General features: G+C 41.5%; 2 protein-coding genes across 6 annotated transcripts in view; one reads left to right on the plus strand and one right to left on the minus strand.

The window, feature by feature from the left end:
- The window catches only part of TAX1BP1 (Tax1 binding protein 1), a 57,112-nt gene extending 47,020 nt beyond the window's left edge, over positions 1–10,092 (plus strand). For all 5 annotated transcript variants that reach the window (XM_080580457.1, XM_080580459.1, XM_080580460.1 and 2 more), the window contains 4 exons: positions 358–532; positions 875–1,023; positions 8,174–8,259; positions 8,923–10,092. In XM_080580457.1, coding sequence (XP_080436583.1) covers positions 358–532; positions 875–1,023; positions 8,174–8,259; positions 8,923–9,124 — 612 coding nt within the window. In that variant the 3' untranslated portion in view covers positions 9,125–10,092. The remainder of the gene's footprint in view (positions 1–357; positions 533–874; positions 1,024–8,173; positions 8,260–8,922) is intronic.
- A 1,020-nt stretch (positions 10,093–11,112) lies between these two features.
- Positions 11,113–25,571, minus strand: part of JAZF1 (JAZF zinc finger 1) — a 191,052-nt gene continuing 176,593 nt past the window's right edge. Inside the window, exons 4-5 of the mRNA XM_080580462.1 lie at positions 20,416–20,585; positions 11,113–13,478 (exon numbers count right to left, since the gene is read on the minus strand). Of these exons, the coding sequence (XP_080436588.1) occupies positions 13,302–13,478; positions 20,416–20,585 (347 nt within the window). The 3' untranslated portion in view covers positions 11,113–13,301. The remainder of the gene's footprint in view (positions 13,479–20,415; positions 20,586–25,571) is intronic.

Raw genomic sequence — 25,571 nt, forward strand, 5'->3', positions numbered from 1 at the left:
ATTAACCACTAAACCATGTCCCTAAGTGCCACATCCAGTCTTTCCTTGAACACCCTCATTCTTGTTTCACTGATTTTTCTTCATTTTGTAAGATGCAGATACTTCTTGAGAAACGTGGCAGTTGAGTTTATGCAATTTGAATTAACTGACAACAAAACAGAAGAATTCTTTAAAATATCTTCTTTGTGGTTTTTTTTTTGCTTTGTTCTAATAGCGTATCTGACTCTAGATCAAGATGAAAGGAGCGTGTGAAGATTAGTAGATATGTTTTTAAAAACATATCTAAATATTTCATAAAAATTAAAAACTTTTGCTGTGACTCCATGGAGTAATTACATTTTAAACTGTATTATTTAGGAACTTGGCAGGACACCAGGAAATCAAGCTGGAAGGATGATGGAAGGACAGATTTCACAGCCAACATTACATTTTCGCAACCCATACTCAGAGGAAAACGGACCAGTTCCTGCAGTGACAAGTAGATTGCCAGTATTGCAATATGGAAACCCTTATGCAATTCAGGAAAGAAGAGGTAAGTAAAGGGGTGTGTGTATTTTTTTTCCCCATATATAATTTCTCCCTTACTGTTTCAAAAACATTGTTTCATTCAGTGCAGCTTAAGTACCAACCATCTGTATACTGACGTACTGTTTCTGTATTGGTTACTGAATATCATTAAGTACCTTTATTTTATTGATGAGAATCAATAAGGGAAACAAAATTTTAGAGACACCTTTAGAAAAAAAATGTCTCTTCTGTCTTTTATCTTATCAAAGCCAAAAATGTTTGAAGGCCCTGATTTTAAATGTAAGGTAGCACATCTTTAATCTCAAAATGCTACTGAACAAAGATGAACTAATTAATTTTTCTTCAGATGGAGCAGATGGCGCCTTTAATCCTGATGAGATCCAAAGACCACCTGTTAGAACTTCCTTTTGGGAACTGGAAGATGATGTAGTGTGTAGTCAGCCTTCACGCAATCTTAGTCGGCCTGATGGTTTAGAAGATCCTGAGGACAGCAATGTAAGTTAACCTTTTATATTATCTTCATTTTTCCTTGATGATATATTTACTACTGAGTATTCAAGTGTTGCACATCGGTTTTCAGTATCTAAGAAGCCTGATCCTATTGTTTTGTAAATATGGATTTTTAATTTTTTTTAATCACTTCATAATTTGTATGTGGAAACTAGGTTGTATCAGAACAAATGAAAACTTAAAGGATTCTGGTACCAGTATTTTCAGGTAGATGCTGAAAGAAAATTTCTGTAATATTAGATATTTTATCCCTATATATTAATCTCTTTTTCTGTCTTTTATGAATCTGTATTTATTAAATTCCATTTTGATTTTTTTTCTGTTAAACATCTATTTGGAAGAGCCGCTAATTGACTGTTGTCTAAAAGTGGTGAAACTGAAAGTGACAGATTCTCACCGATTTCTTTTTTGTATGTTTTAAGTGGAAACTGGTTAGCTTTTCTTTCTAATACAGTTAACTTTCACATTCTACTATAAGATATACTTTTAGAAAATTGGCTTCTGTAATGAACTGGACCATATGTCTTCATTTGAACAGGAACAGGCTTATTATTCTTTTTTATTCCAAGAACCCTTGCACCTTCAAAAATATTAAACAAGAAATACTTTTCTGCAAAGTATTGTGCTCTTTGCAAGTACAGTGGTATCATGACCTGTTTCTCATTTAGTCTAGTTTGCCACATTTAATTGCTATTAACCTTTGCAGAAGCTGATCAGTGTTCAGACAGGCATGATTTTAGCCCTGGTGCTCAGCACCTATAATGGAGAAAAATGTATTTCTCCCTCCTACCTTTTGCCCCCAATGTCCATTACTGTGAATAATTAGAAAAACTGTCAGTACTTCTGCAGCCTGTTTAAGATCTAGAATGTGAGCTTAATGCTGTTGCCCACCTTTACTTCACATTTTGCATATTTAAACTGATCATTCTTGACGTAGATACTACATATGACAAGCTCTTCTTTTCTTTAGTCATCTGCTTCAGTTTAATTAGCAGGGTGTTCTTTCTGATCTATGTGCTTTGCCCTCTTGCAAACCCAAGAGAAACAGTGCTAGAGTCTTGTGCTCATTTGCTGACACAGCTTAGATTTTTGTAATGAGATGGAATATAACAGCCTTAAATAAAGTTCAACTTGTGAAAAGGTGCCTTTAAACCAAGTAATTTATATCTTTATTTTTTTTACTTTCAAATGATAATCAGTTACTTTCTCATCCCAAAAATAGGCTATATGTGTAGACTGTACAAATTGACATGGAAATGAGTAGTTGCAAAAATCTTTCTAGAGAGATCTAGTAATACGCTAAAGATAAAGTAGTTCTAATGCAAAACTTAAGTAATGTGGGAGAATTTCCATATACGTAGGTAACTTCTGCAGAAATGACAGGCTCTGCCTCACGAAGAATCACAGAACGGCCGATATAGGAAGGGATCTCTGGAGAACATGTACTTCAACCCCCTGGCGAGCAGGATCACGTAGAGCATGTTGTGCAGGATGGCATCCAGGCGAGTTTGGAATATCTCCAGAGGAGACTCCACAACCTCTCTGGGCAACCTGTGCCAGTGCTCTGTCACCCTCACAGTAAAGAAGTGCCCTCTCATATTGAGCTGGAACTTCCTGTGCTGCAGTTTGTGCCCATTGCCTCTTGTCCTGGGCACCACTGAAAAGAGCTTGGCCCCATCCTCTTGACACCCTCCCCTCAAATATTTGTACACATCAATAAAATCCCCTGTCAGACTTCCCCAAGCTCAGCAGGCCTAGCTCTCTCCAGGTGTGGCCTCACCAGGGCTGATCAGAAGGGGAGGATCACCTCCCTCAACATGCTGGCAGCACTTTTCCTAATGCTCCCCAGGATACCATTGGCCTTCTCAGCCACAAGGGCACATTGCTGACTCAAATCAGCAGATACAAATATACACATATGAAAATTACTGTTTGTTTTACTGTTTTTCAAAATAAGCTGTATAAAATGTAATTATGTGCATTTTAAAACCAAAAAGATACAGAGCTCTTTGTTGGCAGAAGGTTCCCTCCAAGAAGAAAAACACTGGTAGTCTTGGTGCTGTGTTTTAAGTATTACCATTGTATGGACTGGTTGTCTTCCTCTCCACATTCCTATCACTGCATCTTACGTTAGGTTAAGAGCTGGAGGGTACTGTCACTTTCACCACAGCATGGATGTTTTGGTGGTATCTTATGTACAGTGATGAAAATGCCTAAAATATTTATCTAATCTAAGATGAGGTATCTTCCTGGGACTACGATACATTTCAGAATGAAGTAGAGGCTGTACACACACAACTAAAATATGCAGATTTGACTAAAATTGACTTCTTCAGTCTGTAAGGTGAGGGGGTGGAAGTGCATGCACGCGTGTTTAAGAAAAGCTTTGCTATTTGCTTCTCCAGAATGCGGAAGAACAGGAACAGCACCTCGTTTCCTTTGAGGTATCCATCTAACCTAAGGAATAGTTCAGCAAACTGAGGCAGTCTAGCATGTCACACTTACCTGCTGTAGTTGCTGCTTTCATTTCTGTGCAGTTGAGTAACTTTACAAGCTTTGTTAATCTGGATGGCAGAGGAGAAATTCTGAACGCTTCCCCACACAGTGTTTTCTGACAAGAGATTAGGTAGAATCGCTCCTCTGCAACTGTAGTACCTAGGGCCAGTTAAACAGTGATTTCTGAGAGGGATAAGCTGCTCTGTGTTAATCATGCCAGATAAGCACACGTGGTGTTGATTTTGTGTAGAAAATTTGACTTGCCACAAGTTCCTGCCATCATCCACTCAGCACTGACTTTCCATTTGCTCATGCTCTCGTAACTGAACAAAATGTAATCATTTGGAGCAAGTCACTTCTAGAAGCAGGTATGTATGGGAGAGATCCATAAACAAAAATATATTTTTAATAATAAAGTGAGTTTTAGAAATATAGACCTGATTACGGTTGGCAGTAAGCCCAGAATAACTGTCCTGAGACTCTTAAAGAATGTTGTGAGTCACAGGGAAAGTGTGGAGTGTAACATTTGGCAACTGACAGCCAGGTGAGGATATTTCTTGAGATGAATCCACAATGGTCTTTCTTTTAGCCAAATAACATTAAAAAAACAAAAACAAAAAAACCACACGACCACTTTCATCAGCCTGATCTTACTTACTAGAGGTGCCAGATAGTGTCCTTTTCTACAGGATAACAGACACAAAAGGAGTAGCTGCCATCCAGATAGCCGTGTATCTCTTGGCTGCTTGCAGAGAGGTATAGAGAGACCGTAAAGTGTTCGAGTAGTGCTCATAGGGAGCCGAGTCACCAAAAGAACATGTGTGCAGCCTTCTCTCTGGTTACCTGTGCAGTACGGAGGTGGGGTGGCTGCTCCTTGTTTAAAGCTTAAGATGGTGTCACTTTGTGGATGGTCGTGTGTGAACGCTCTCTGCACCCTGGAGACCGGGATGGGTCAAGTCTGGGGGCTTTGTTCAGTGTCACACGGCTCTGTTGCTAATTTCCCTTTGGCAATCTTGGAACCGATTACGTGAGCTTTAGATTGTAATCAGTAAAGCAGTAGGTCTTACCTGAGACAGAGTTGGTTAGTTTTTGGTAAAATTAGGTGAGTCCGAATGACTTCGATGGCTCAGTTGTGGGGTCTTGAAAGTAATCTGATGCCCGTGCTTGGAATACAGCACAGGCATGGCCACTGAGGGCTGGCTTCCCCGTGGTTATTGCCAAACTCTTTCTGTAAAGCAGCTTCACTGGCCTTCCCGCTTCAGCTTTGGGGTTTTCAGGGGATAGTTGGTTTTACTATGGGAGAGTGGCCAGTTTTAAAATGCTACACGGTACTTTCCAACCTGACGTCCTTTATAGGAATGAAGAACGCGTCACGGGTTTTACTAACTGGAAGAAACCGGGCCCTCAGCGACTGTGAACCTGTAAGAGCTGTCCTCCCTTCATATAGTTCTCACTTTTATGGGGTGCACTTCGGGAGTTTTGTCTATCTATCTGAAATGCTAGAAATAGATAGATGGCTGTCTGAATCCAGTAAAATGGGGCATTTTCCTGATTTTTCTCCAAGTTACTTCTAGGGGAATGTCTGCGACTTTTTAGTTATTGTTCATTGTGTATTTCTCAGCATAAGTTGTGATTAGAATAGCTGTGAAATACTGCCAGGCAGTGATGAAGTCCTGTATTAGAGCCCAATATTAACTTCTAGATAAGGAACTCTCTCCTAGTGATGTATTTGTTGTCCAAACAGAAGACAGTTACTGTTATGTTACCAGTTATCGTCAGTTCCTAGTGTACCATTCCTTAATTATACGGTGATCTCTGTGATATATACTGTGAGGGATGCTCAGGATAGATCTGCTTTCTTCTTTGTTTGGGTTAAGCATAACTTAGTTAAGACATAGTTTTAACATAATTAAGAGCTGCTCTTCCTATATATACTTACTTGGCCAAGAGCAAAAGTACGGTGAGGAGACAGACTCTCCATATCTTAAGAGACCACACTTCCCATGTTTAATGCGGCCATTCCTCCATGGCGCACGGGTCAGAAGCTATGGGCAGGAGGTCACAGTATGATTTTTATCATTAATTGAACTGGTTCATGAGAAGTTACATCCTTGGGACGCACAAAACGATGTTACTCTGACATGAGAAAAGCCTTTTGGAAACTGTTAATAATTCAAACCTGCTTTTGCTGAAGGCAGTGCCTGCAAGGCACTAGCCACTCACTGTATTTTTGTATTTGAGTAATGCACGCCTAAAGACTTAGATATTCTCTTTGGCAATAGGGAAAATATGATTTTTGTGGTAGTGTAACCTTCATGTGGAAAGTGAATTACTTCAGGAATGATCAGTCCTGAATGCTGTTACAGGTGGGCATCCAGGTGAGCAGTTTCTTTCAGGTCCATGTAAAGACCTGTTCTAAAAGTCGTTTTTTTGTTGTATCCATTGGTAATTTTGAATGGGAGAGGAGACCCATCTGCATCACATCAATCACATAATTACAGTTAATGCCCTCATACCTAGTTGATATTTGGTATTGGTAAATCCTGACTACTCGCTCAAATAGCTGAATAGTTAATAACCCTTCATAGAACGAATAGCCTGTGCACTCGTCATTGGGTCTGCTCATCTGTCCTACGCAAAGGTTACCCCGAGGCCTTGAGGCTGAAGGAGCCCTTTCACCACAAGAGCACCTTGTCCACCCCGCCATTTCTAGCCGAGTGTTAATAAGTAAGTGCTGACCAAAAATGCCTCGTGGTCAAGAAACAACAGAGTGACAAACAGTAAAGGATTATAAGCAAGTCTTTTCTAAAGGACTTAAGTGTTAATTGAGCCTGTATTTGTAGTGAAACTATTTTTTCCCCAAGAAAGATGCAGATTTATTTTCTCAGGTAAGTCCTGGTGAACTTACAAGTCTGGTATTCAACAAATTTGTCATGTTTTTGGCACCATATAAGCTGTAGCATTGTAGTACGAGAGTACTTTAAATAGTTTTTCTTCTTTAATACATACATCCTACCTCTTCCGTGACAAAAGGAACAAATAGTATTTTAAAACCCATATGCCCTTTTTACTGCAGGTGCAAAGCAAGCAAGTTAGACAGGAAAATATGTCTGTTGCTAGCATCTGTCACAGCAAGCCCCACTAGCTGCTTAATGGAAATGTTAAATGGTTGAAGCTAAACAGCTGTTGTCAGGAGAAGAAAAATATTGAGGGAATCTTCCCATCCTGCCCTATTTCCATTAACTCTTCATAAGGACAAAGTACGCTAGCCTAAAAGTGAAATATGTTTGAATATACTTGTTAGCTACCTGTATGAAACATATTGCATGTTATATATGTTCCCTTGCACATCTGTTTTTGAAGACCAGCTAAATAAGCCATAATTCTGGCATGTGCCGTGTATTTGAAATGAGAAGGAAAATTATTTAGGAGTTGGAGTTCCAAAAATCTTGCAGAATGTACCTATTTTCCCACCTTGAGAATAATAGGTTTGTGCTGTGTTATCATAGAACAGAACCACGATGCTGTAGACTAGTTTGGTGCTGCATAACGAATTGACTTAAAAACACAGTTCTCGTTTTCTTCCCCCTCCTTCAATTGATTTTCCTGTTGTTGCTGTTTTCTTCCCCTAAATGTGTTTGCTTAAATCACTGTGCTTGTTTAAATTGAGATTCCTAAAAATAGTCACAGATTTAAAAAAAAAAATAATAAAAAAAAAATAAAAAATTGTGGCCCTTTGCATGTCAGAAAGGAAGTTTTCAGAATCAGTCCCTGTAGGTATGCTTCATTTTTCTGCTTAAGAGTTTCCCATTACTGTTACAATCGGATTTCTTCTCTTGTGAGCGGCGAGGAGCAGTGCTCACATTCTCCAGAGGCTGACCTGCCTTCCTCACTTGATGGGGGCTCCAAGGTAAACCTGAGAGTCCTCAGCCTCACCATCCTCATCAGCGCTCGCTGCGGCTCCTCACGTGCTGTTGGTGGTGGTGCCGGGAGCACAGCTGACAGGGCTGATGGGGGAAGCAGCCCAACAGGGCAATTCAGCTGATGCGCCTGAGTGCGGCGTGCAGCGCGGGGCATGCTTGGCTGCTGATGGCAGCCTAGGCAGATCGCTCAAAACTGACTGTTGGGAGGCAAACACGTGCAGCAGCATCTCTCTCTCTATCTATCTATCTTTCTTTTTTCTGTTACTGTAATTTAAAATTGACAGATTTTTAAGAACCTGACTTGATGTCTATTGTGTAGATTTCATTTTTTAATTTTGGCTCTCGGTAGAAGGCTCTTACAGTTTGTAGTGCGGTGCCCTGTACTTGGTTTAACACAGGTTTTTCTGTTCTGACTGAGCCCCCAGGCAGTAACAGTGAGGTGACCTGCATTTCCGTAGTTACTCTATCAGTAGAAGCTTTCTAGTAGTCCTGGCACAGATTTCTGTTACATGGACATGGTCAAAAAGCAGTCTGTTTAGCTTTTCATGTTCATTAACCACATCTCCCTTTTGTACACCGAAGTAAAACTCGTCCTGCAGAGATTATAACGTGAAAGGTTAAGTTTCAGCCACGGTTTTACTTGATAGCAAAAAGATGTATTGAGAGTGGGGAAAATAGCTGCCTCTTATTTAAAACACCGCTGTTTTTTTTAACAGGACGATGACAACACCGTACCTTCTGCTCCCAATCCTCCCAGCCTTCTTTTGCATGAACGTGGAACAGGTTTTTGCTTTGATTCCAGGTAAATGTTTATCTTTTATTGCTCTTTAATGGGATGGATCGGCTTCTATATCACTGGAGTCCTTTACTCAAGTTGGGGGAGAGGGGATGGAAAAGGAAGGAGAAATACTATTAAGCATTTTCAATTGATGTTTGGTTTACAATTAACTATCAGAATTTGCTGTTACACAGGGCAGACTATTTGTTGTACCTTACTTTGACTGAATGTCAAATGTCGTTTGGTGAATGAATGAATAACTTTTGTTTTCTTTCTCCCTCTTTCCAACCTAATTTTGAACCTAAGTTTAGAGCTTTTATAAAGTGTTATGTTTGCTAAGAGCAAGCATTTATGAGCAGAGAGAGTGGTTTCCCATGAAACCGCTTGGCCATTAAGACATTCAATAGATTTGTATTCAGTGGAGGTTGGAATTATGTCAAAATGATGTAACTTTTTAAACGCCAAGTTATTTTGGAATCCCTGTTTAAAAATTACATTAACCGTATTGAAGGCTTTCGGCTAAGACATTTTAATTAACTGTATGATACGTACTCAGATACCAAGTCTGCTCAAATTTAAATTAGTAGTAGAGCAGCAGCAGGAGCCTACCTCTATATTTTGTTTGGCAATAACAGATTAAATAACTTTCCTTCTTTTTTTATTCTTTATCTCCACCTCCTCGTGAAGCTTTGATGTGCACAAGAAATGCCCTCTTTGCGATGTGATGTTTCCACCTAACTACGATCAGAGCAAGTTTGAGGAGCATGTGGAAAGTCACTGGAAGGTGTGCCCCATGTGCAGCGAGCAGTTCCCGCCTGACTACGACCAGCAGGGCTTTGAGAGGCATGTCCAGACGCACTTTGATCAGAATGTTTTAAATTTTGATTAAATCTTTTGTTTGCAGTGTAGCTTAAAAAGAAACAACTTTGAGTAGTCCACCTATGGAAAAACAAACCACAAAACCGACAGCACAGCTTTTCTTTAACAGTGCAGATTTCTGATTAAAAGCTAGTGTACTCTAACGGGAGCCATGATAAATCCTGGCTGTAAGCTGCTATTTGAGTTATCTTCTCTCTCTACCTAACATTATACTAAAAAAAAAAAAACCAACAAAAAAAAGACCTTGTTGTGTATGTAGCTATTTATTTCCCTATTTAGTAGAATTTGGAATTTGTAAGGACGCAGGAACGACAGCCTCAGAACAAAGGAGACCAGCTTTGTGATGCTCTTCAGCTGTATAAAACAACACCAAAGCACCTATGGTTTATCTTGACCGTGAGAACTGAGGTGTGATTAAAACGTAATAAACAGATGTTTCTCCTAGCAAATTTGGGTAGTCTCTTTTCAGTAACAGTTAAACCAGAAAGTTGCATAATTTACATAATTTACCCAATGAAACTATAGTTTTCTAGTACATTTCTGAAATGTAGATGCACGTACTGTGAGATTACATGCCTGCAACAAAGGTAATGGCAAATACTTCAGTTTTACATATGCAGTGTTTGCCTTAAGGAATAATGTTAAATGAATTACGTTACACTTTAAGGCAGAATTTTTGAGTTGAAAGGAACTGTTGTGCTTAAATGCCTAGAAATTAATTGTTTAAAAAGTCATTGCCATTATGTTGCAATTGCATTCAGTAGAAAATATTGTTATATTTTCACAACAGTGAATTGTGTTCATTTTTGCTTAGGGCTTTTAAAACCTTCTGCATTTTAACTTTATGTATTTCTTTCCAGTAAGTAAAAACATGTGTGTATATCTAAACATTTTATATTTACCTAACTGTATTAAGTAAATTGCTTTCCACTTGTTGTACAGTAGTCTTGTTACATTAAAGGCAGAATTATTCATGGAGTCAGCGGTCCTTTTTTTCCCCACTGCTTATTTATTTTGAAATAAAATGAGCAGAGTTTAGGCTTTACATAATTGCAGTAAATGATGTTTCAGTTTTGTATGACAAAGTAAATGCTGCTCACATCTATTTATGTGCCTTGTTTTAGGGAGACTTGGGGATTTAGGGTTTGAGTAACTTCTGTTGTGTGCAGCGCTTACTTGTGAACATATGCAATATCCTGTTCGGTGCAGGGTTTATTAAAAGCTGCATGACACAGATAGACTGCAGGGCACTGAGCAGCAGCTACTACAGCAGTCTGCTGCATTCCAGTTTACGTCTTACATTTTTTTTAAACTCCAAAACTCCTGTCAGTAGACAGTCCAAGGTAAGGTATGGAAGTACTGAAATGATATTTTAGCAATTTTTTAGTAACTCAGTACTGTATGAAAACAGAACTTGCTATAAAAACAAAATATTATTAAAGTTATGGTCATATTAGTAAAGGTGGCTGAAGTCTCAGATGTCGGCATCCTGCACAGGCAGGACAACCTCAGTGTGCCAAAGCAGACTTCTCTGAGGTGCGTATACAGGGAATTGCTGAAGTTTCCCTATTAAACAGCCACCCTGACACAGCCACTTAAAATAGCAATTCAAATTTTAACAATTCTTCTTTTCTTAGAGCTGGAGGCTTCAAATATGAAAACCTTCACAAGAAAGGTTCTCATACCCTGCTATTAGAAGGGGAGGGTTCAGGAGCATCACCACCAACTCTTACCTGGCAGGCTGAGCCCTGGTGTGACGTTGGAAGGGAACGTCCTCTGCAGGCTGAACGTCCTTTTGACTGCTTAAATCCAAATGCTGCATTTTCTCCTCCTGGCTGTAGCACCCTGTGTATTTGTCTGTGTGAAGGATGCAGCTCTCAAGCTGCTGCAGGTGTTATGGAACACAGAGTTTGATGAGCCCAAAGTAAAAATACACAAATAAGACTGTAGACAGCCCAAAAGCTTCACTCTATGTTAGTGACAAGTAGAGAGCAGTCATTTTAGGTCAGAGGCAGTTTATTTTAAATGTGATTTGATTTACATTTATAAGCAGCTTTCTTGACAGGAATTCGTTAAGTTGCCTTCAGTTCTAAAACAAACCTCTGTCACTTTCAAACTTAAAGTACTTTGTCCCCAACAAAACATATGAAAATATAATTTAAAGCACACTTTTTCACAGACACAGTACAATACATTCACTATACACAGTATAACAAAATAGTCCCATCTTTACCTGTTTAATAATACTGTCACAATGAATAGGTAAATAGAAACTGGAATTTTGTTTTTATAGTTGAAAGGAATTTACATGCAACAATGACATTTTACGACTGTTTAGCTGTTGAATTTACTTACCCAGCCTGTAGTTTCTTGCACTAGGAGCAGAGCCAAAACATAGTTGTTGGCCACGTCTGTTGCCAAAACTGCAGAAGGTAGGAAATGGCCCCATGGGGCCTTTTGTGTACCAATAATTCTCATGTCTGGATCATCCTCAAAACCCAGCTGACAGCACTGTGCAATACAACCACTGTCATCTCTTTAGGATTTGAAAAAGTGGTGTTTTGTCTAAATACAGATGTTCGAACCTTAGTGATTAGGATGATGCCCAGTTTTTTGGAGAGATTTTTTTTTACTCAGCTGAAAAAATAGGTAATTGTCATCCTTAAAACATTTTCCTTTAAAGCTTTGGAAAAAAATAAAGGGGAAGGCTTATTCCTCATGTTTTGAGCTTTCTTTTGCACTTAAAAGGATGGGAAATAAGCAAAGGCGATTACTGTACTGAACGTTTTGCATTCCTCCCGAACCCTTGCCACGTAAGCAGTGTTTCAAGGTTGGGGCAGGGTGGGGGGTGCCCCCTCGATGCAACTGGCCAGCTAAATTCCAAGAATAGCACTTGTGAGAGAAGAATGCTCAAGGCAGGATAGTAAGCAACAAATGTTCAGGTATGGTCCAGACACGAAGCTCTCTCATGCTGACTTTTGCTCTAAGTCACTCTCTGACCACCTGCTGCAAGAAGCACTTAAATCTTCAATAAGGCTCATATGTCATATTTCAGCAAAATTAATTGTAAAGCTAAACAGACACTTCCAATGGAATGCAGTGACCTACAATGAGAAGCAAAAAACGTACAAAGAAAATCTCGAAATACAATGAACAGGAGGGAGCGGCCTTGGCAGCTCCCTGAGCACAAATAATGGACCTCCTTAAACCATGCGCAGAATTTTTAATTTTTATTTGCAACCACAGGCACATGCTAGTACAGTAGTTGCAAGAATTGGCAACACATAAAACATTAAATCTGTTGGCAATAGAGAACTACAAAGTGCTTTAAGACTTCATCTGAGATGAAGATAATTCTTTCTCACACACACATAAATTTGCACTTAAGTATTTCCAAATGTCTTTCTAACAGATATTTCAGGGGTAAATATTTAGTTGGACTGGGATATTGGTCCTCAAAAGTTTGATGGGCATGAACATAATATGACATCTTGTACAAAAAAAAAAAAGTAATTTCTAACACTAAAGTGATTGTTTACTAGTTCAAATGGCAAGATTTTCAGCATTTCAAGAGGGAAAAAAAAAAGATTTGCAAGATAATATAAAATACAGCAAGCACACATTTTTATGTATGTTATTTAAGTATGAAAATATTTTTAGCATATTATGTTAAACATTCTTTCTTATTTATATTTCCATTACCTAAAAGACTTGCTACTCCACTGATAACTCCATTATGTAAGGCATGTTAACTATAGTTTGACAATGGTGGTATTGTTTTGGTTTTGCACACACACTGACAGATGCATTGAAAGTCTTCATCACATTACAATCTTGAAATTACATCAGTGCCAAGCTCTCCTCCTCTTACTCCTATTCAACACTTCAGTACAACTAAATACGCGACGCCCCCTAATTTTTTTGTTTTTGGAGAAAAAAAGTTCTGAAGAACCTATAGCTTTTATAGCACCTTATCTCAAAGTAATGAAAATGGGTATGATGATTACATGTGCAAATGTACAAAATCATTAACTCTACAAAGATACATCATTCCAAAATTACAGAAAATTTTAAAGCATGCATTTAATTGTTTAAAGGGTTGCTGAATGCTTCCCCTGAAAAAGGTGGCTGTTCTCAAAATCAGCAACTGCTGGTGAGGATTTCTTGGCACATTTGTGACCAGCATGTTATTGCTGCATCTTCCTGATAATCTCAGCAGACACGGGGGGATGGAAATTGATTGTGTGGTGCCGCAGGCCCTGAGCTGTCTTGTAACTCTTTCCACAGCGACATTTGAATGGTTTGCGTACGCGGATTTGTGTTCTGTGGCCGTTCTTGGCGTGGTACTTTATACCATTCACATTCTGCGAGCGAGAAAGCACAGCGTTAGTGGTCGACCGGCCTAGTAACGCCTTGGTGTCTGCTAAAAAAAACAAAACCCGACTAATGGCATGGGCAGAATTACTCAAATTGTCAGGAACTCTCCAGGTGTTGTGCATGTGTTGTGCTCCAAGACAGGGTGGGACAGGAAGGAGAATGATCTGTGCAGTACTAATGTATCACACCTGGGTAGTTCTGATTTTTATCTCCCAGCGCATGGCACTTTCCAGAAATATTGCTTAGTGGGATCATACATAAATGTTCTGTGCTTCCTGCCATTTTTTTTTTCTTATAGCATTGAAAAATGTTATCCTGAGGTTCATTTACAAGCAAACAAAGGTTTGGCATGAAGACTCGAGTCACACTTCTTCAAAAAGCTGGAGCTCCCCCCATGGTGTTTTTGTTCCGCTCTGTGTCATTGTTTGTAGATATGTCTTTAGGCACCAGCAACTTCTGATAGTTTACACATTGTCTCCAAAGAATTAACTGCAGGGAACAGTTAACTCGGAGTTGCGCAGGGCACTCAGAAAATAATCCAGAGAAGCAGTCTTCAAAATAGCTATTGTCTGGGAAGATCCTACAGCTAAAACTGGAGGAGAACTGTGTTCCACTGCAGTTTGGAGAGGAAGGACAAGGGGCAGCACAGCAACACGCGCAGCGACACCGGCACCGCCAGGGAACGGGCAGCGCTTCGGCTAGGTTAACCAAGAACCCTACTGAAGTTACATCACAAGCCTACCACTGCTCTTCTCACATCTTTCTGGCAAAAATGGAAGGAGCCGTTGTGGTCTAACTAGCACGCGATACTGCTTTCGCTAGGGTTCATCCTGACAGAGTCTCTTTCTCACAGTATAAATTAGCTTCCACTAAGAGAGCTCGGATTTTTTGGGGGAAAAAAAGGGGAGAGGAGAGGGGGAGGCAAACTGTGTTTCATTAGAACTTCTCCTAGGAATAAAACCAAAAAAGAAGCCAAGACAACTTGTAGCAAAGGTACAGCTCTGAGGCTCTACCATATCCTTTCTAAAGTTTCTAGATGCGTGCCTCAGATTATTATTTTTTAACTAAAAAAAAGCCAAAATAATTAATCAATTAATTAATTAACTGGATATTAGTTAATTTAGCCCACTAAGTAAGAGCTTAAGGAATTTTGTCTCTGCTGAGCCACGGCCTGTTGTTACACATGACAAAACGTCCCCGTGGCTCTTGGAGCAGCAAGCTCAGCTGTGTTAGCAGGCAGGCTACTACAGTAAGGGAAGCTCCAGCTTGGAACTCACAGCAGTTGGATGAGGAAGAAGAAAAGGAGGAGAAAGAGAAAAGAGTTAAAAGCCTTCTGTAAACAGAACCCAGCTGAAACTCCTCAAACTTCACCAGACTCTACATGTATCAGAAAGCTAACATCAGAGAGGCATCAGAGGTTACCACCTTTGGTACCGCTCTCCTGCCAACACTTTCCTCTCTCCTCCCCCTACCACCTAACCCAATTTAATCTGCATCAAAATCTCAAGTGCTTGGTGATGCTCCTGGCAGTCCCCTCCAAGCGCTGCCCACACAACACTGAGTAAGAAAAGGCCGAGGGGAACTTGTGGCCCCCATCACGAAGCCAGGAGGAGCGCGGCTGCAGCAGCCACCGGCCAGTGCCCCGATGGTGCTGTCCCCGCACAAAACGCTGTGCCCCGTTCACTGGGTGCTGACCGTGCCCCTGCAGCGATGTATTTTCAATCTTCAAGCAAACAGCTCTCCAGTTTTAATCGCGAGGTTGGGCGCAATATTGCCCCCGCCAGATCTCGCAGTGCCCGGCAGGGTCTGCACCTCCCAAGCCCCATTTTGGGGCATCTGCCAGCACCCAGGTACCGCGAGGACCTGCACCCCGAACGGGAGGGAATCGGAGGGTGACCTGCTAAACTGTTGCTACTGCAGTGAAACTTCAAAAACAAAGTAGACCTCAAACCCTCTATTTATCTTGGAAACTACAGAAGCCTGCTCAGACTTTCACTCTTTATAAGCAATCATTTTAAGGTATTTTTAAACGACCAGTACCAATTGTTACGGACTCCCCAGATCCGCAGTCACGAATACCCTCACTGCTCCGTGCCAACTGTGCTTGTCTCCTCTTCCAGATTTTTTTAATGATCCACTCAGCCTCAAGTACGGAATGCACCACATGCTTTGATGAAAGGGGAAAGTAATTTCAGGCAGAAAAATTTAAGGAAATGCTAAAACAGCAACCTATGTGGAATTAATTGGGCCGTGGAAGGTTTGAAAAATAGTAAAACACGCAGGGCATGAGGAGCTAGTGTAACATGAAATCTGATCTGCACTTGTGTCTAAAAGAAAGCTGTTGTTAGAATTACAGTCAACTCTTCAGCACTTTTTCCACTGCTGCAATGTAAACACTTTGTTGTATGTCTGGGTTGAGTTTGTTGAGGTATGGCAAAAAACGCTGCCAAACCCATACATCACTTTTATTGCCCCGGTTACTTAGGTTGCTCATTATTTACTCTCACAAATGATTGAGGAAGAAGATGGCAGTATAGAAGGGCACTCACAAACCTTCAGCAGGAGGAAACAATTATTAACCCAGGACCAGATCAGGAGGAGACACAGGGGAGTTCAGCCTGGCACTGCCCGGTCTGCAGGGACACGAGGACACTTGACGTACCCACGAAGCCACCGCTCTCCAGAAGCTACACGAGCATGCCACCCTCTTCAACTAGGGCTGGTTCAGGTGGATTTCTTGTTTCATACTCATCTCCGGGCTGTTCCTTTACAAAAATCCCACCCAGCCTAGCAGCCTGGCCTACCTGCTTCTCAGTGTCCTCTGAGGGAGGACAGGGAAATGGGAACTTCGTCGTGTCCCCTCCCTCCTCCTCGCTCCGTAACTGTGCTGCTCTTGCTTCTCACGCAACTTGTGCCCTACCGAGCACTGGCATGAGTAAGGAAACACGCCAAATATATCTACATGAGACAATCTTGAACGACTGTAACTACCAACACACCAACAGTAATTAAAAAAACACCCTTGCAAAGGCAATCTACAGACAGAGATGAACCATGGTTTATATGCCCTTTCAAACACCATCATAAACCAGGCGTACTCAGGAAAGCACCTCTACCACCCCAGTGAATTTCAGTCCCGGGTAATGAACCTACACTGATAAACTGTTAGTTTTTCATGCAGGAAGACCACGTAACTTCAGAACTGAATTCACAGACTACATAGAAAAGCCAAGCTTGTAATTTCTGGGCAGCTAGAAATTTTACAAAGGCCAGGAGAAGCTTAGGTTAATTTGCTTTTCTAGAGCGTTTGTAGGTGAGAGATGAGAACTCAGGCTTGCTTAGATGAAATCAGCTGTTGACATCTTGGTATTTCATGGTTGCACTGATAGAGATGCATATAACTACGTTATGTGTGTACGTACTACTATTCTCGTGTTACTGTATTTGCACAGTCTGCAAAAACTATGACAAATACTCTAGGGTTTTGTCTGTAGTAGCATATACACGTTATTTGTGGGATTTTTGTCTTTATTGTGCATTGAACTTTATTTGTTCTTTGGAAGTTGCCTGAATTAGTTTATCTACATCATACACGCATTTTGAATGTCCTTCTCCTGAGCTAGCACCCAAGTAACTGATACAAATAGGTAGGGTGTAATAAAAGGAAAGCCAATTGCCAGCTTCACAAATCCACACCAGCTCCAACAGGTGACATCTTGCAAAGCACGTTAAGAACTCATTACCCACCGACTGCTGGATAGGTCACCTAAATGTGAATGTAAAGCCTATATTTGGCAATGGTGAACTTTGAAGAAACAAGATGTTAAGGTTCCTTTGAATCTCTTAGATGATTTTCTAAAATCAAATTAATGGCTTCAAATACAAAGCAGATAAATAATAGTAAACCAGCAAATGACAAACTCTTAAATACTCATCATTTCCTCTCTCAGCAACTGTAAAAAAGAAAAAGAAAGCAAGCTCCAGAAACTACTTCAGAGACTGTTAGGCACCTAGAAGTCAGCGTGCTCCAGATCCCTTTAGCTGTTTCAGAATATCCCAACAAACAAGTTTACAAGCCACTGAAGTTGTTGTTGTTGTTTTTTTTTTTCCAGAATCTTTGGCCCTTCAAGAAAAATCTGTGCCATACTGTACAGAGGGCTTAGTACCAATGCATTTTATAAGCAAGCGATTTTATTTCTTAAAAAAAATAAAAGTTCCTGAAGAACAATTAGATGTTTATGACTGCCTTCTACTGCAGTGCCTATGGGAAAGTGCCAGCAGATAGCAGCTGGGCAGAAGGCCAGTAGGGTCTTCTGATACTCATCTGGGCTTGTGTATAAACATGTTCTTATTACAGTTTCCATTGTCCGCCCCAGCCCACTCCTTGGGAGTATTTGTTGTACTCATTCTTGTCTTATTTACCTTTCCATAATGACTTTTCAGTGCAGAGGCCATCTTTTATCCTTGTACATTGTTTGCAAAAAGGAGCCCCAGTCCCTACTGGGTCCTTTAGGCAGTCCTGCAGTACAAATAACACACCTAAAAATAACATCTCTGCTTCTCAAACGTACGTCACCTAGGGCCAGACAAAAGAAAACTGTGTACATTCTCCTTTCCTCCTCGCTCCCTAAAAGAATGCATCCTTTCTCAGCCGTAAAGTGAGCCTGGCAATTACTGTATGTGCATGTCCGTGTTCCTGTTTGTGGCTCTATAATTGTTTTACAGCCCTGACTGTGATTATCCAGTACCCACCAGAAAATCCCAGCGCTTTGATCACAGGACTCCCTACCCAGACTCAGCAAATAATTCATCTGAGGAGGGGGTTAAGTAGGAGGAAGACGAAGAGGAAACAAGAAACACAGCTGACACAAAACTAAAAGGAAGGAAACAAAGATAAAAATGTAAAAAGCAGAAAAAAAAAAAAACGGGCTGAAAAGAAAAAAGGAAGGAAGCAGAGCCCCCAGAAAAGAGAGATGAGGTGAGGCAGAGCTAAAGGAAATGTATTTTCCTATCTGGATTGAACAGAGGTGAGTCTCTGAGGAAAATACGGCACTTTTTATTTGCTGCTGCTCTCTGTCTGTCAGCCTCTCTCTGGGTCATTAATTTGTTCCCTGTCCGACTGCTCGAACATTAATGGTGTACGAGATATCCCTCAGACAGTCCTCATGCATTTGAGATGAAGGTAGTGAGATAGCAGAAGCAGGCAGGAACAGCTTGCTTATTTGGGCAATAAAAAGACAGAGGGCTGGCAGTCAAACAGAGAACAGACAGGATATAGCAAATTACAGGGTTCTCCTTCTAGCCTGTGCCATTAAATGAATGTTTTCTGCAACGTATAGATGCCCTGTGGGCATACTGACTTCTAACAATCACCATGGCTTGTTTGCTTCCTGAGCTAGGGATTTAGCATTTACGCTATACCTTCCATCCGACACAGCTCCTGCCACACAGGAAAAGTATTAATCTCACTTAATGCGGTTATATCTGCAAAGTAATACCTGAAAAATAGGCTCAAAACATCTTTCCCTCTGCCCTGCCCCGAGACAGAGAATAATCTTTACACAGGTCAGACACAGCTCCGCAAAACCAGACTTGTACGTCGCTAAGAAAGGAGCACGCTGCTTTCTTGCTCGTGTTACAAGTATTTGAAGTAAGCATTAGCTGATCTCCGAGCACTGTGCACGAGCCCGAGTCTCGTGACCTGCTGCTAACAGAGAAGGCACAGCCCAGAACAGCTGCAGGATCGCTGCAACGCATTTTCATCCACTACACGTTTTCACACACAGTTTATTCGTTCTTGTCACAACTGTTTTATCTCAAACGTTATTGGTCTTCCTATATTTCTCTTTCATATTTCTGTTCTCTTTTAAGTCCCTGCTTTTCAGTTATTTAAAGGCAAAGCCATAAAATAAAACAAGTATAAAAACAAACCCCACCACTACCGGTTTTTCTAGGGTGTAGGTCAGTGGTTGAATTTTCTAGTACTTCATGCAAAAAGTTATTTAAAGGAATTGTAGCCAGTACACTATTTCTGATCCCAAATTTCAGTGACTACAGAATACTGAAGTCCAAAGTGGTCAATAAAATTTAACCTGCCCCCGCACCCATTCACGGGAAGCAATATTCCTGTCCTCACACCGTCACAGCGTGTTCTTTACCAGCCAGCTCAAGGTTCAAAGTTAAAGACGTTTCACTCCCATAAACAGAGAAAATTTTCTCATGATGGAGTGTAATCAGAAAGGGAAAAAAAAAAAAAAGTTTCCCAGCATGTCACGCAGAGGGACGCAAGCCCAGCACTCAGGGCCAGACACAGCGACTACTGCGCACATGAGTCACTGGGACACTGACCCAGCACAGAACGATGCCAGAATTTCTCCAAGGCTCTGCTTTCTCGAGGTGACCTCTGACTCGTGAAACATTAACCACCACCTTCCTGCACATCGCCTTTACCAGAAGGAGTACGCCGGGCACGGTGTCGCTACAGGGGAGGCAGCGTCTCTCTCAGTTACGCAGAAGGAATTCATCCCGGCACTGACGGGCAGAAGCTTTTTACTTAGTGCCTCTGAAAGGGACCCATGAGATCATTTTGCTGGTATTGCCTCCTGGGTTCTGCACTTAATTTGTCTGAATTATAGAAAACTAATTAAAACGTGTAAAGCGTAAGTCCTAAGAAAGTCACCGTACGTAATCCCGTTTGACAGACAGGGATGCAAAGGCCACATTCTTTAAAAACCTTATAACTTGGCTGTGCTTCAGAGGAAACCGGTGAATAAAACACATACTCTGCTAAAATACCACCAAAATAAATATGACAAGTCTATTAAACAAGAAGGGTATAAAGTGATTTTACAGGCTTTCCTTTTTTTTTTCCCCCTCTCCTCTCTGCACCAGCTGGAAGTAAGATAGGTTTGCACCACTGCTTACCTTATATCTTTTTTTACATCCAGGAACAGGACAGGCAAAAGGTTTCTCATCCCCTCCATTCATGCACATTGAACTAAGGATAGCTTCAGAGCTGATAGCACTTTCTGTAGTCCAGGACTCATCACTGTCTGATTCTTCATAGTCTACTTCCTCCTCATCATATTCACTACCTAGAAAAGCAGGGTGGTGAGATAAGGATAAAGAGCACGGCAAGATAATGCATTCTGTATTTATTACATCAGTTACAATGACTTGTAATTTCCCCACTTCTGTCTTTGCTGGAAGACAGTTTTAATTTTATAAACCTCTCCTTCTTATAGCCATTTATTCTTTCATAAAGACACCAGTGGCTCTTTGTCTGATAACAGAGACAGGCATTATTCCTGTATTTTCATAAACAGTTAACTGTGTGGCACAGAAAGTTCAAAGGACCGATTTTAAACTGCAGTTTCATTACCCCTCAAACAACGGGATCCCTCCGTCTTTCCCAGGGCCCAAACAGAAAATGTGTTTTTCCTCCCCCCTGCAATTAAAGCTAATTTTAAGGCTTTTCTTTACGCAATACAATACTGAAGAGCGTAATTCTACAGATCATAAACAGTGTAAAATAATATGTTGACAAGTCCTAATGCATTTACTAGCCCTTTGGAATTAATAGGAATTATAGCACAACATTAATAAGAATTATATTGTAGCAATTATAGTTGTGAAATTCATTCCCTCAGGTGTGGGGATAAATTGCATTGTGTGGCTGCCCTGCGCAGACCACATTATGTTCCAGATATGCTACAAGAGCCGTTTGAGCAGCTGGTGCTGAGTTTATTTATTATTTTTAATTGCAATAACTATTAATGAAATTCTCTGAAGAAGTTAAATGTGAAACAAGAGAAATTGGGAAAGCAGAATTCCAACTGTAAAAATACAGTTTAAAAAAAAAAAAGGCAAGGGAGGGAAGAGCCCCAGCTGATTAAAAAGAAAATATATACACAGAGGGAGAGAGAGGGAAAGCTTAGGGAAAGCTTGTGTGGTGTCAGCAGGAGGTGGTGCTGTGTTTCCCCTCCCCTTTATTCTTTCCCTTTCCCAGCTCTGCTAAATTTTATCCTTTCTGCTGAAAGACGATTTGGCTCCGAGTGCTGGAATAGCTCCTGTTATTAAAGACAGTTATATGACACTTGCATGGCTCTATTTGCTTCCCTCATTTGCCCTTTAAGTGCATGCCTCCGAGCAGCTCGAGGCAGCAAGGGGAAAGCGCAGACAGATGCCTTATGGCACTTTAAAAAAGAAACATCACGACTTCACAAAGAAAACCCGTGCAGCACTGTACAATGGAGTCTTTGTTTTTCTCGCTTCTCATGAAACTGGATCCGCACCTATCGCCTTCATTTTTCTCTCCTGATCCCCCTCCCCATGTGCTCCCCCTCTTGCTCGGCACCTCCCGATCATTAAGCGAAAAATGCATGTCAACTGGTAGCTGGGAGCGCTTCGGGCTCCTGAGCTTTAATCAGATATTGTAAGTCAGCTTACAGATGTCAGGCTATACACGTTTCTTTCCTGTGGTTTCCATCCTCACAGGGTGGTGCGCAGATGGGGGAAGATGGATTGTTTCCCACCACCGCCAAACGCGGCCGCGAGCGCACGCACACACATTCTGCGGGACATCTGGAAAAGCGCGCCGCTGCCCGAGATCCCTGATCCCACACAGAAGGACTGAAAGCCAAGGAAAGCATTATTGACCTCTTAAAATATTTCTGAACTCTAGGAACAGTTAACCTAAAATGAAGTTAAGAGTTGTTATAGTTTAATTAACCAATAAAAAAAAAATGGAGGCAAAACCACAACTCTGCTTCTACGATTTCCTGCCCTTGATTGTATCTTGATGGAAAAAATTCCTCAAGCTGTTCCTTTCAAACTTTTTAGCTCTTTTTTTTTTTTTTGGCAAATGCAACAGAAAAACCTATTGTAAATAGATACACGCATTTCTAGGACGAGAACATATTCAACCTTTCTAGACACCGATACCAACAACTTCTGCCATTGTAAACACCCCCTTAAAAGGGGGCTGATTTCCCCACAAATAGGATTTTGTCCTCCCCCAGAAATATCACCCAAGACCATGACATCATGAAAGATATCACCGCTTTCAGGGGTAACAAGAAGCAGGCTTTTATAAAACAGCGATCAGTGCATTAGAAAACCTAATATGCAATTATTATCAAATTAATAATCAAATCAATACGCTGCACAAGAAAAAAAGATATGTGGAGCAGTGGGGAGTAGAAGTAATCGTAATTATGCATCTCCATAGGTTTTCCTTTACTTTAAGGCATCCTTTAGTTTTTTAGTAACTTTGTATAGACCCAATTCTGTAACAACTTCTGCCTGCTCTTCACTTACAGGTAGGCTCACTGAAGGAGAAAGAGAGAGGAGAAATCAGAAAAGTGTGCACAAGCATCTGCAAGGTCAGAGCATCCCTATGGTTTAATTAGCTTACCTGAACAGAAATGCAAGATTTTGTCTAGTACAGTGAAAAGAGTTGTTTAAACTGTATAAACAAATTCTCTAGTGCCTCGGGTTTTTAAACCAAGACCTGCCATCAGGGATTTTACAAATAGGATGGTACGAATAACCATAGGGATATACTTTCCTTCTTTCCCTAGCCAGGCATCCCGTTAATGATGCGAAGTACCTTGAAGGCACAGTACTTTGTACAAGCTGGAACTGCAGAGCCTATCGCCGCTCTTATCTAACAGCGTCCTACTGAACTCACTGGCTTGTACGCTCTTCTAAAAAAAAAATAAATAAACAAATCCCAAAATGTATTTAAGAGGGCCCTGGTATAAACAAAATGTAAAAACTTACTGTCTTAAAAAAAAAAAATTCATTAGCAATAAAAATTTATCCTTTAAATAATTATGTTGTTTCAGTTGCCATAGGAAAACAACACTGATTTAGCCGGGCTTTTAACCGATTCCGCCTCGGAATTTAATTTCCTCCGTTGTCAGTGCCTACGCGCAGCAGCCCAGGCGGTGCCTCGCCAACCTCGCCGCCTGCACGCAACAAAGCGGCGAAAAGGAGGAAAAACAAAAAAGCTCGGCACGCGGCTTGGCGCTGCCATCATAAACAGCCCCCGGGCCGGGCGTTTTAATTAAGCGCTGCACGGCCGGGGCCGGTGGCTGGCTGGGCCAAGCGTTTCCCACGGCGAGCAGGGTCCCTGGCCCTGGGCTCCACGTCAGGTGTAGGAGCTGCAACACGGCTGCAACCCGAGCCGGCGGCGGTGCCTCGCTCCCTCCGGGCAGCCGGCCAGGGTGGTGGCACTGCGCGGGGGAAGCACGCAGCACCGTGCTTTGATCCGCGAGAGGGCTCTTGCTTGCATTAAAAAAGAAAAAGGAAAAAGACCGGGGTGGTTTTGCACAATAATAAATGTAAATATTTGATCTGAAAAGGAAACACAAATGTTTAAGCACATTTGCATCTAACCTGTGGCCTGTTTCGGGGTACGACAACCCAGCCACTGGACTCAGAGAAGTATCTGAAGGAACTATTAAAAGAGCTCCTGGTGACCTGGTTCCCCGAGCTCTGCCAGGGCGCTGCCCTGTGCGTGGGAAAGGGGCTGGGATGCTCTGCTGGGGCACGCTGCTCTTTTGGGGGACCGAGCAGAGCAGCTCAGCACACATGCCAGTGGCCTCGCCGCTTCTCCTAGTGCTCAGGAGGCAGATCCAGCACCCCACGTCGGTACTCACAGGAGAAATGCCAGAGTAGGACTTCACAAGTCTGAATAGCAAAGTGCTGTCCCCACATTCAGCGACACGCACGTCTCTGAGATGAAGTGTCTGAGTATCTGGAAGCAAAGGCTGACAGAGAAGCACTTGCTTTCTGCAAGGTGTTGTACGAATACACCGTATTATTACTGTAACTAAATACTAGTTCTGCAACAGCAAAAACCTGCCTTCTCCACCTCTCTCCTCTGGCAATGTTCTTTCTGAGTCTCCTTGCTAGCTCACTGCTTTTTACCAAGCCAGCTGCATCACAGAGCTCTCACGCTGAGACCCTGCCTAGTTGTAGCTCAGCCCAGCCGAGAACCAGTGCTGCGTCCTCCCACAGACCAGGTAACATCTTCCCAGCGCTGCCCCTGCCCTCGCATGCAGCACGCGTTCTCCAGTCCCGGCCCCCAAAGCTGTCCCCTCTGTCCTCACTCCAGCAGCTGTACCAAAAGGCTCACTTCATCTGTGCCACCCCTAGTAGATTAAAAAATGAAACAAAACAACACAGAAGCATGGAAAGAATGCTACAGTTATTTTTTTTTTTTTCCTGGAATTTTCCACACTGAGACTATGCCACTGCCCCTCAAGCAAGAGGTGGGCTCCACTGGTGGAGAAGGACACCACGAGGCACAGCTGGCAGAGACTGCCCTGTCAGAGCCAGGTGTTACATAAAATTACCAGTTAGGAAAAGGCAGAAATTATCCAGGCTCACAAAACTATGCCAACAAGTTATTTTCCTTTCAATTTTTATACTGCGTTTAAACAAAAGCCATCGCAAGTGAGATGGCTGGCTGCACCACGGCACCTTATTTGCCAAAGGAAAACATGCACTAAAAGGGATTATGATTACTGCTAAAATCTCTTTGTAGTGTAATGAAGAGCAAAGTTGTGCCATCAAGACTTGCTCTACCTCTTCCTCCAGACGGTTTTGCTACTAAAGGCAGTGAGAATGCTGCTTAAACCTACAGCAAAGACCTGACCTCTTGAACGCCTATCTTCTACTCTTCGCTCTTCCAGCAGATGAAGTCAGTACTTTAAATAGCTCAAAAGCATCTGGCAGGGAGTTAATCATCTGACAGTCTAGAACTGACAAGATCCCAGTTACCCTGCTGAGGATCTGGAGCCTTATCTTTTAGACTTGTGGAGGCTACTTGGTATTGGTGCCACTGCGGCCAAGACCCAATTCTACCTTTTGTGTCCATGCATTCATTCTACCGTGAGATTTACAGAGGCATTTTTTCCTCAACTTCACATGAATCTTGGTTCTAGCAGGTGCACATCATTTGTAGTTGTTTGATATGTTAAATCTAAAGACTTCTGTAGTGTGCACTGGAAAATAAAAAAGACAAAGCTGATTAAAACCAGCACAAACTGTGTGTGCCATTACAATGAATA

Source organism: Anser brachyrhynchus (genome assembly GCF_964034855.1).
Source record: "Anser brachyrhynchus genome assembly, chromosome: 2".
Taxonomy (NCBI): Eukaryota; Metazoa; Chordata; class Aves; order Anseriformes; family Anatidae; genus Anser; species Anser brachyrhynchus.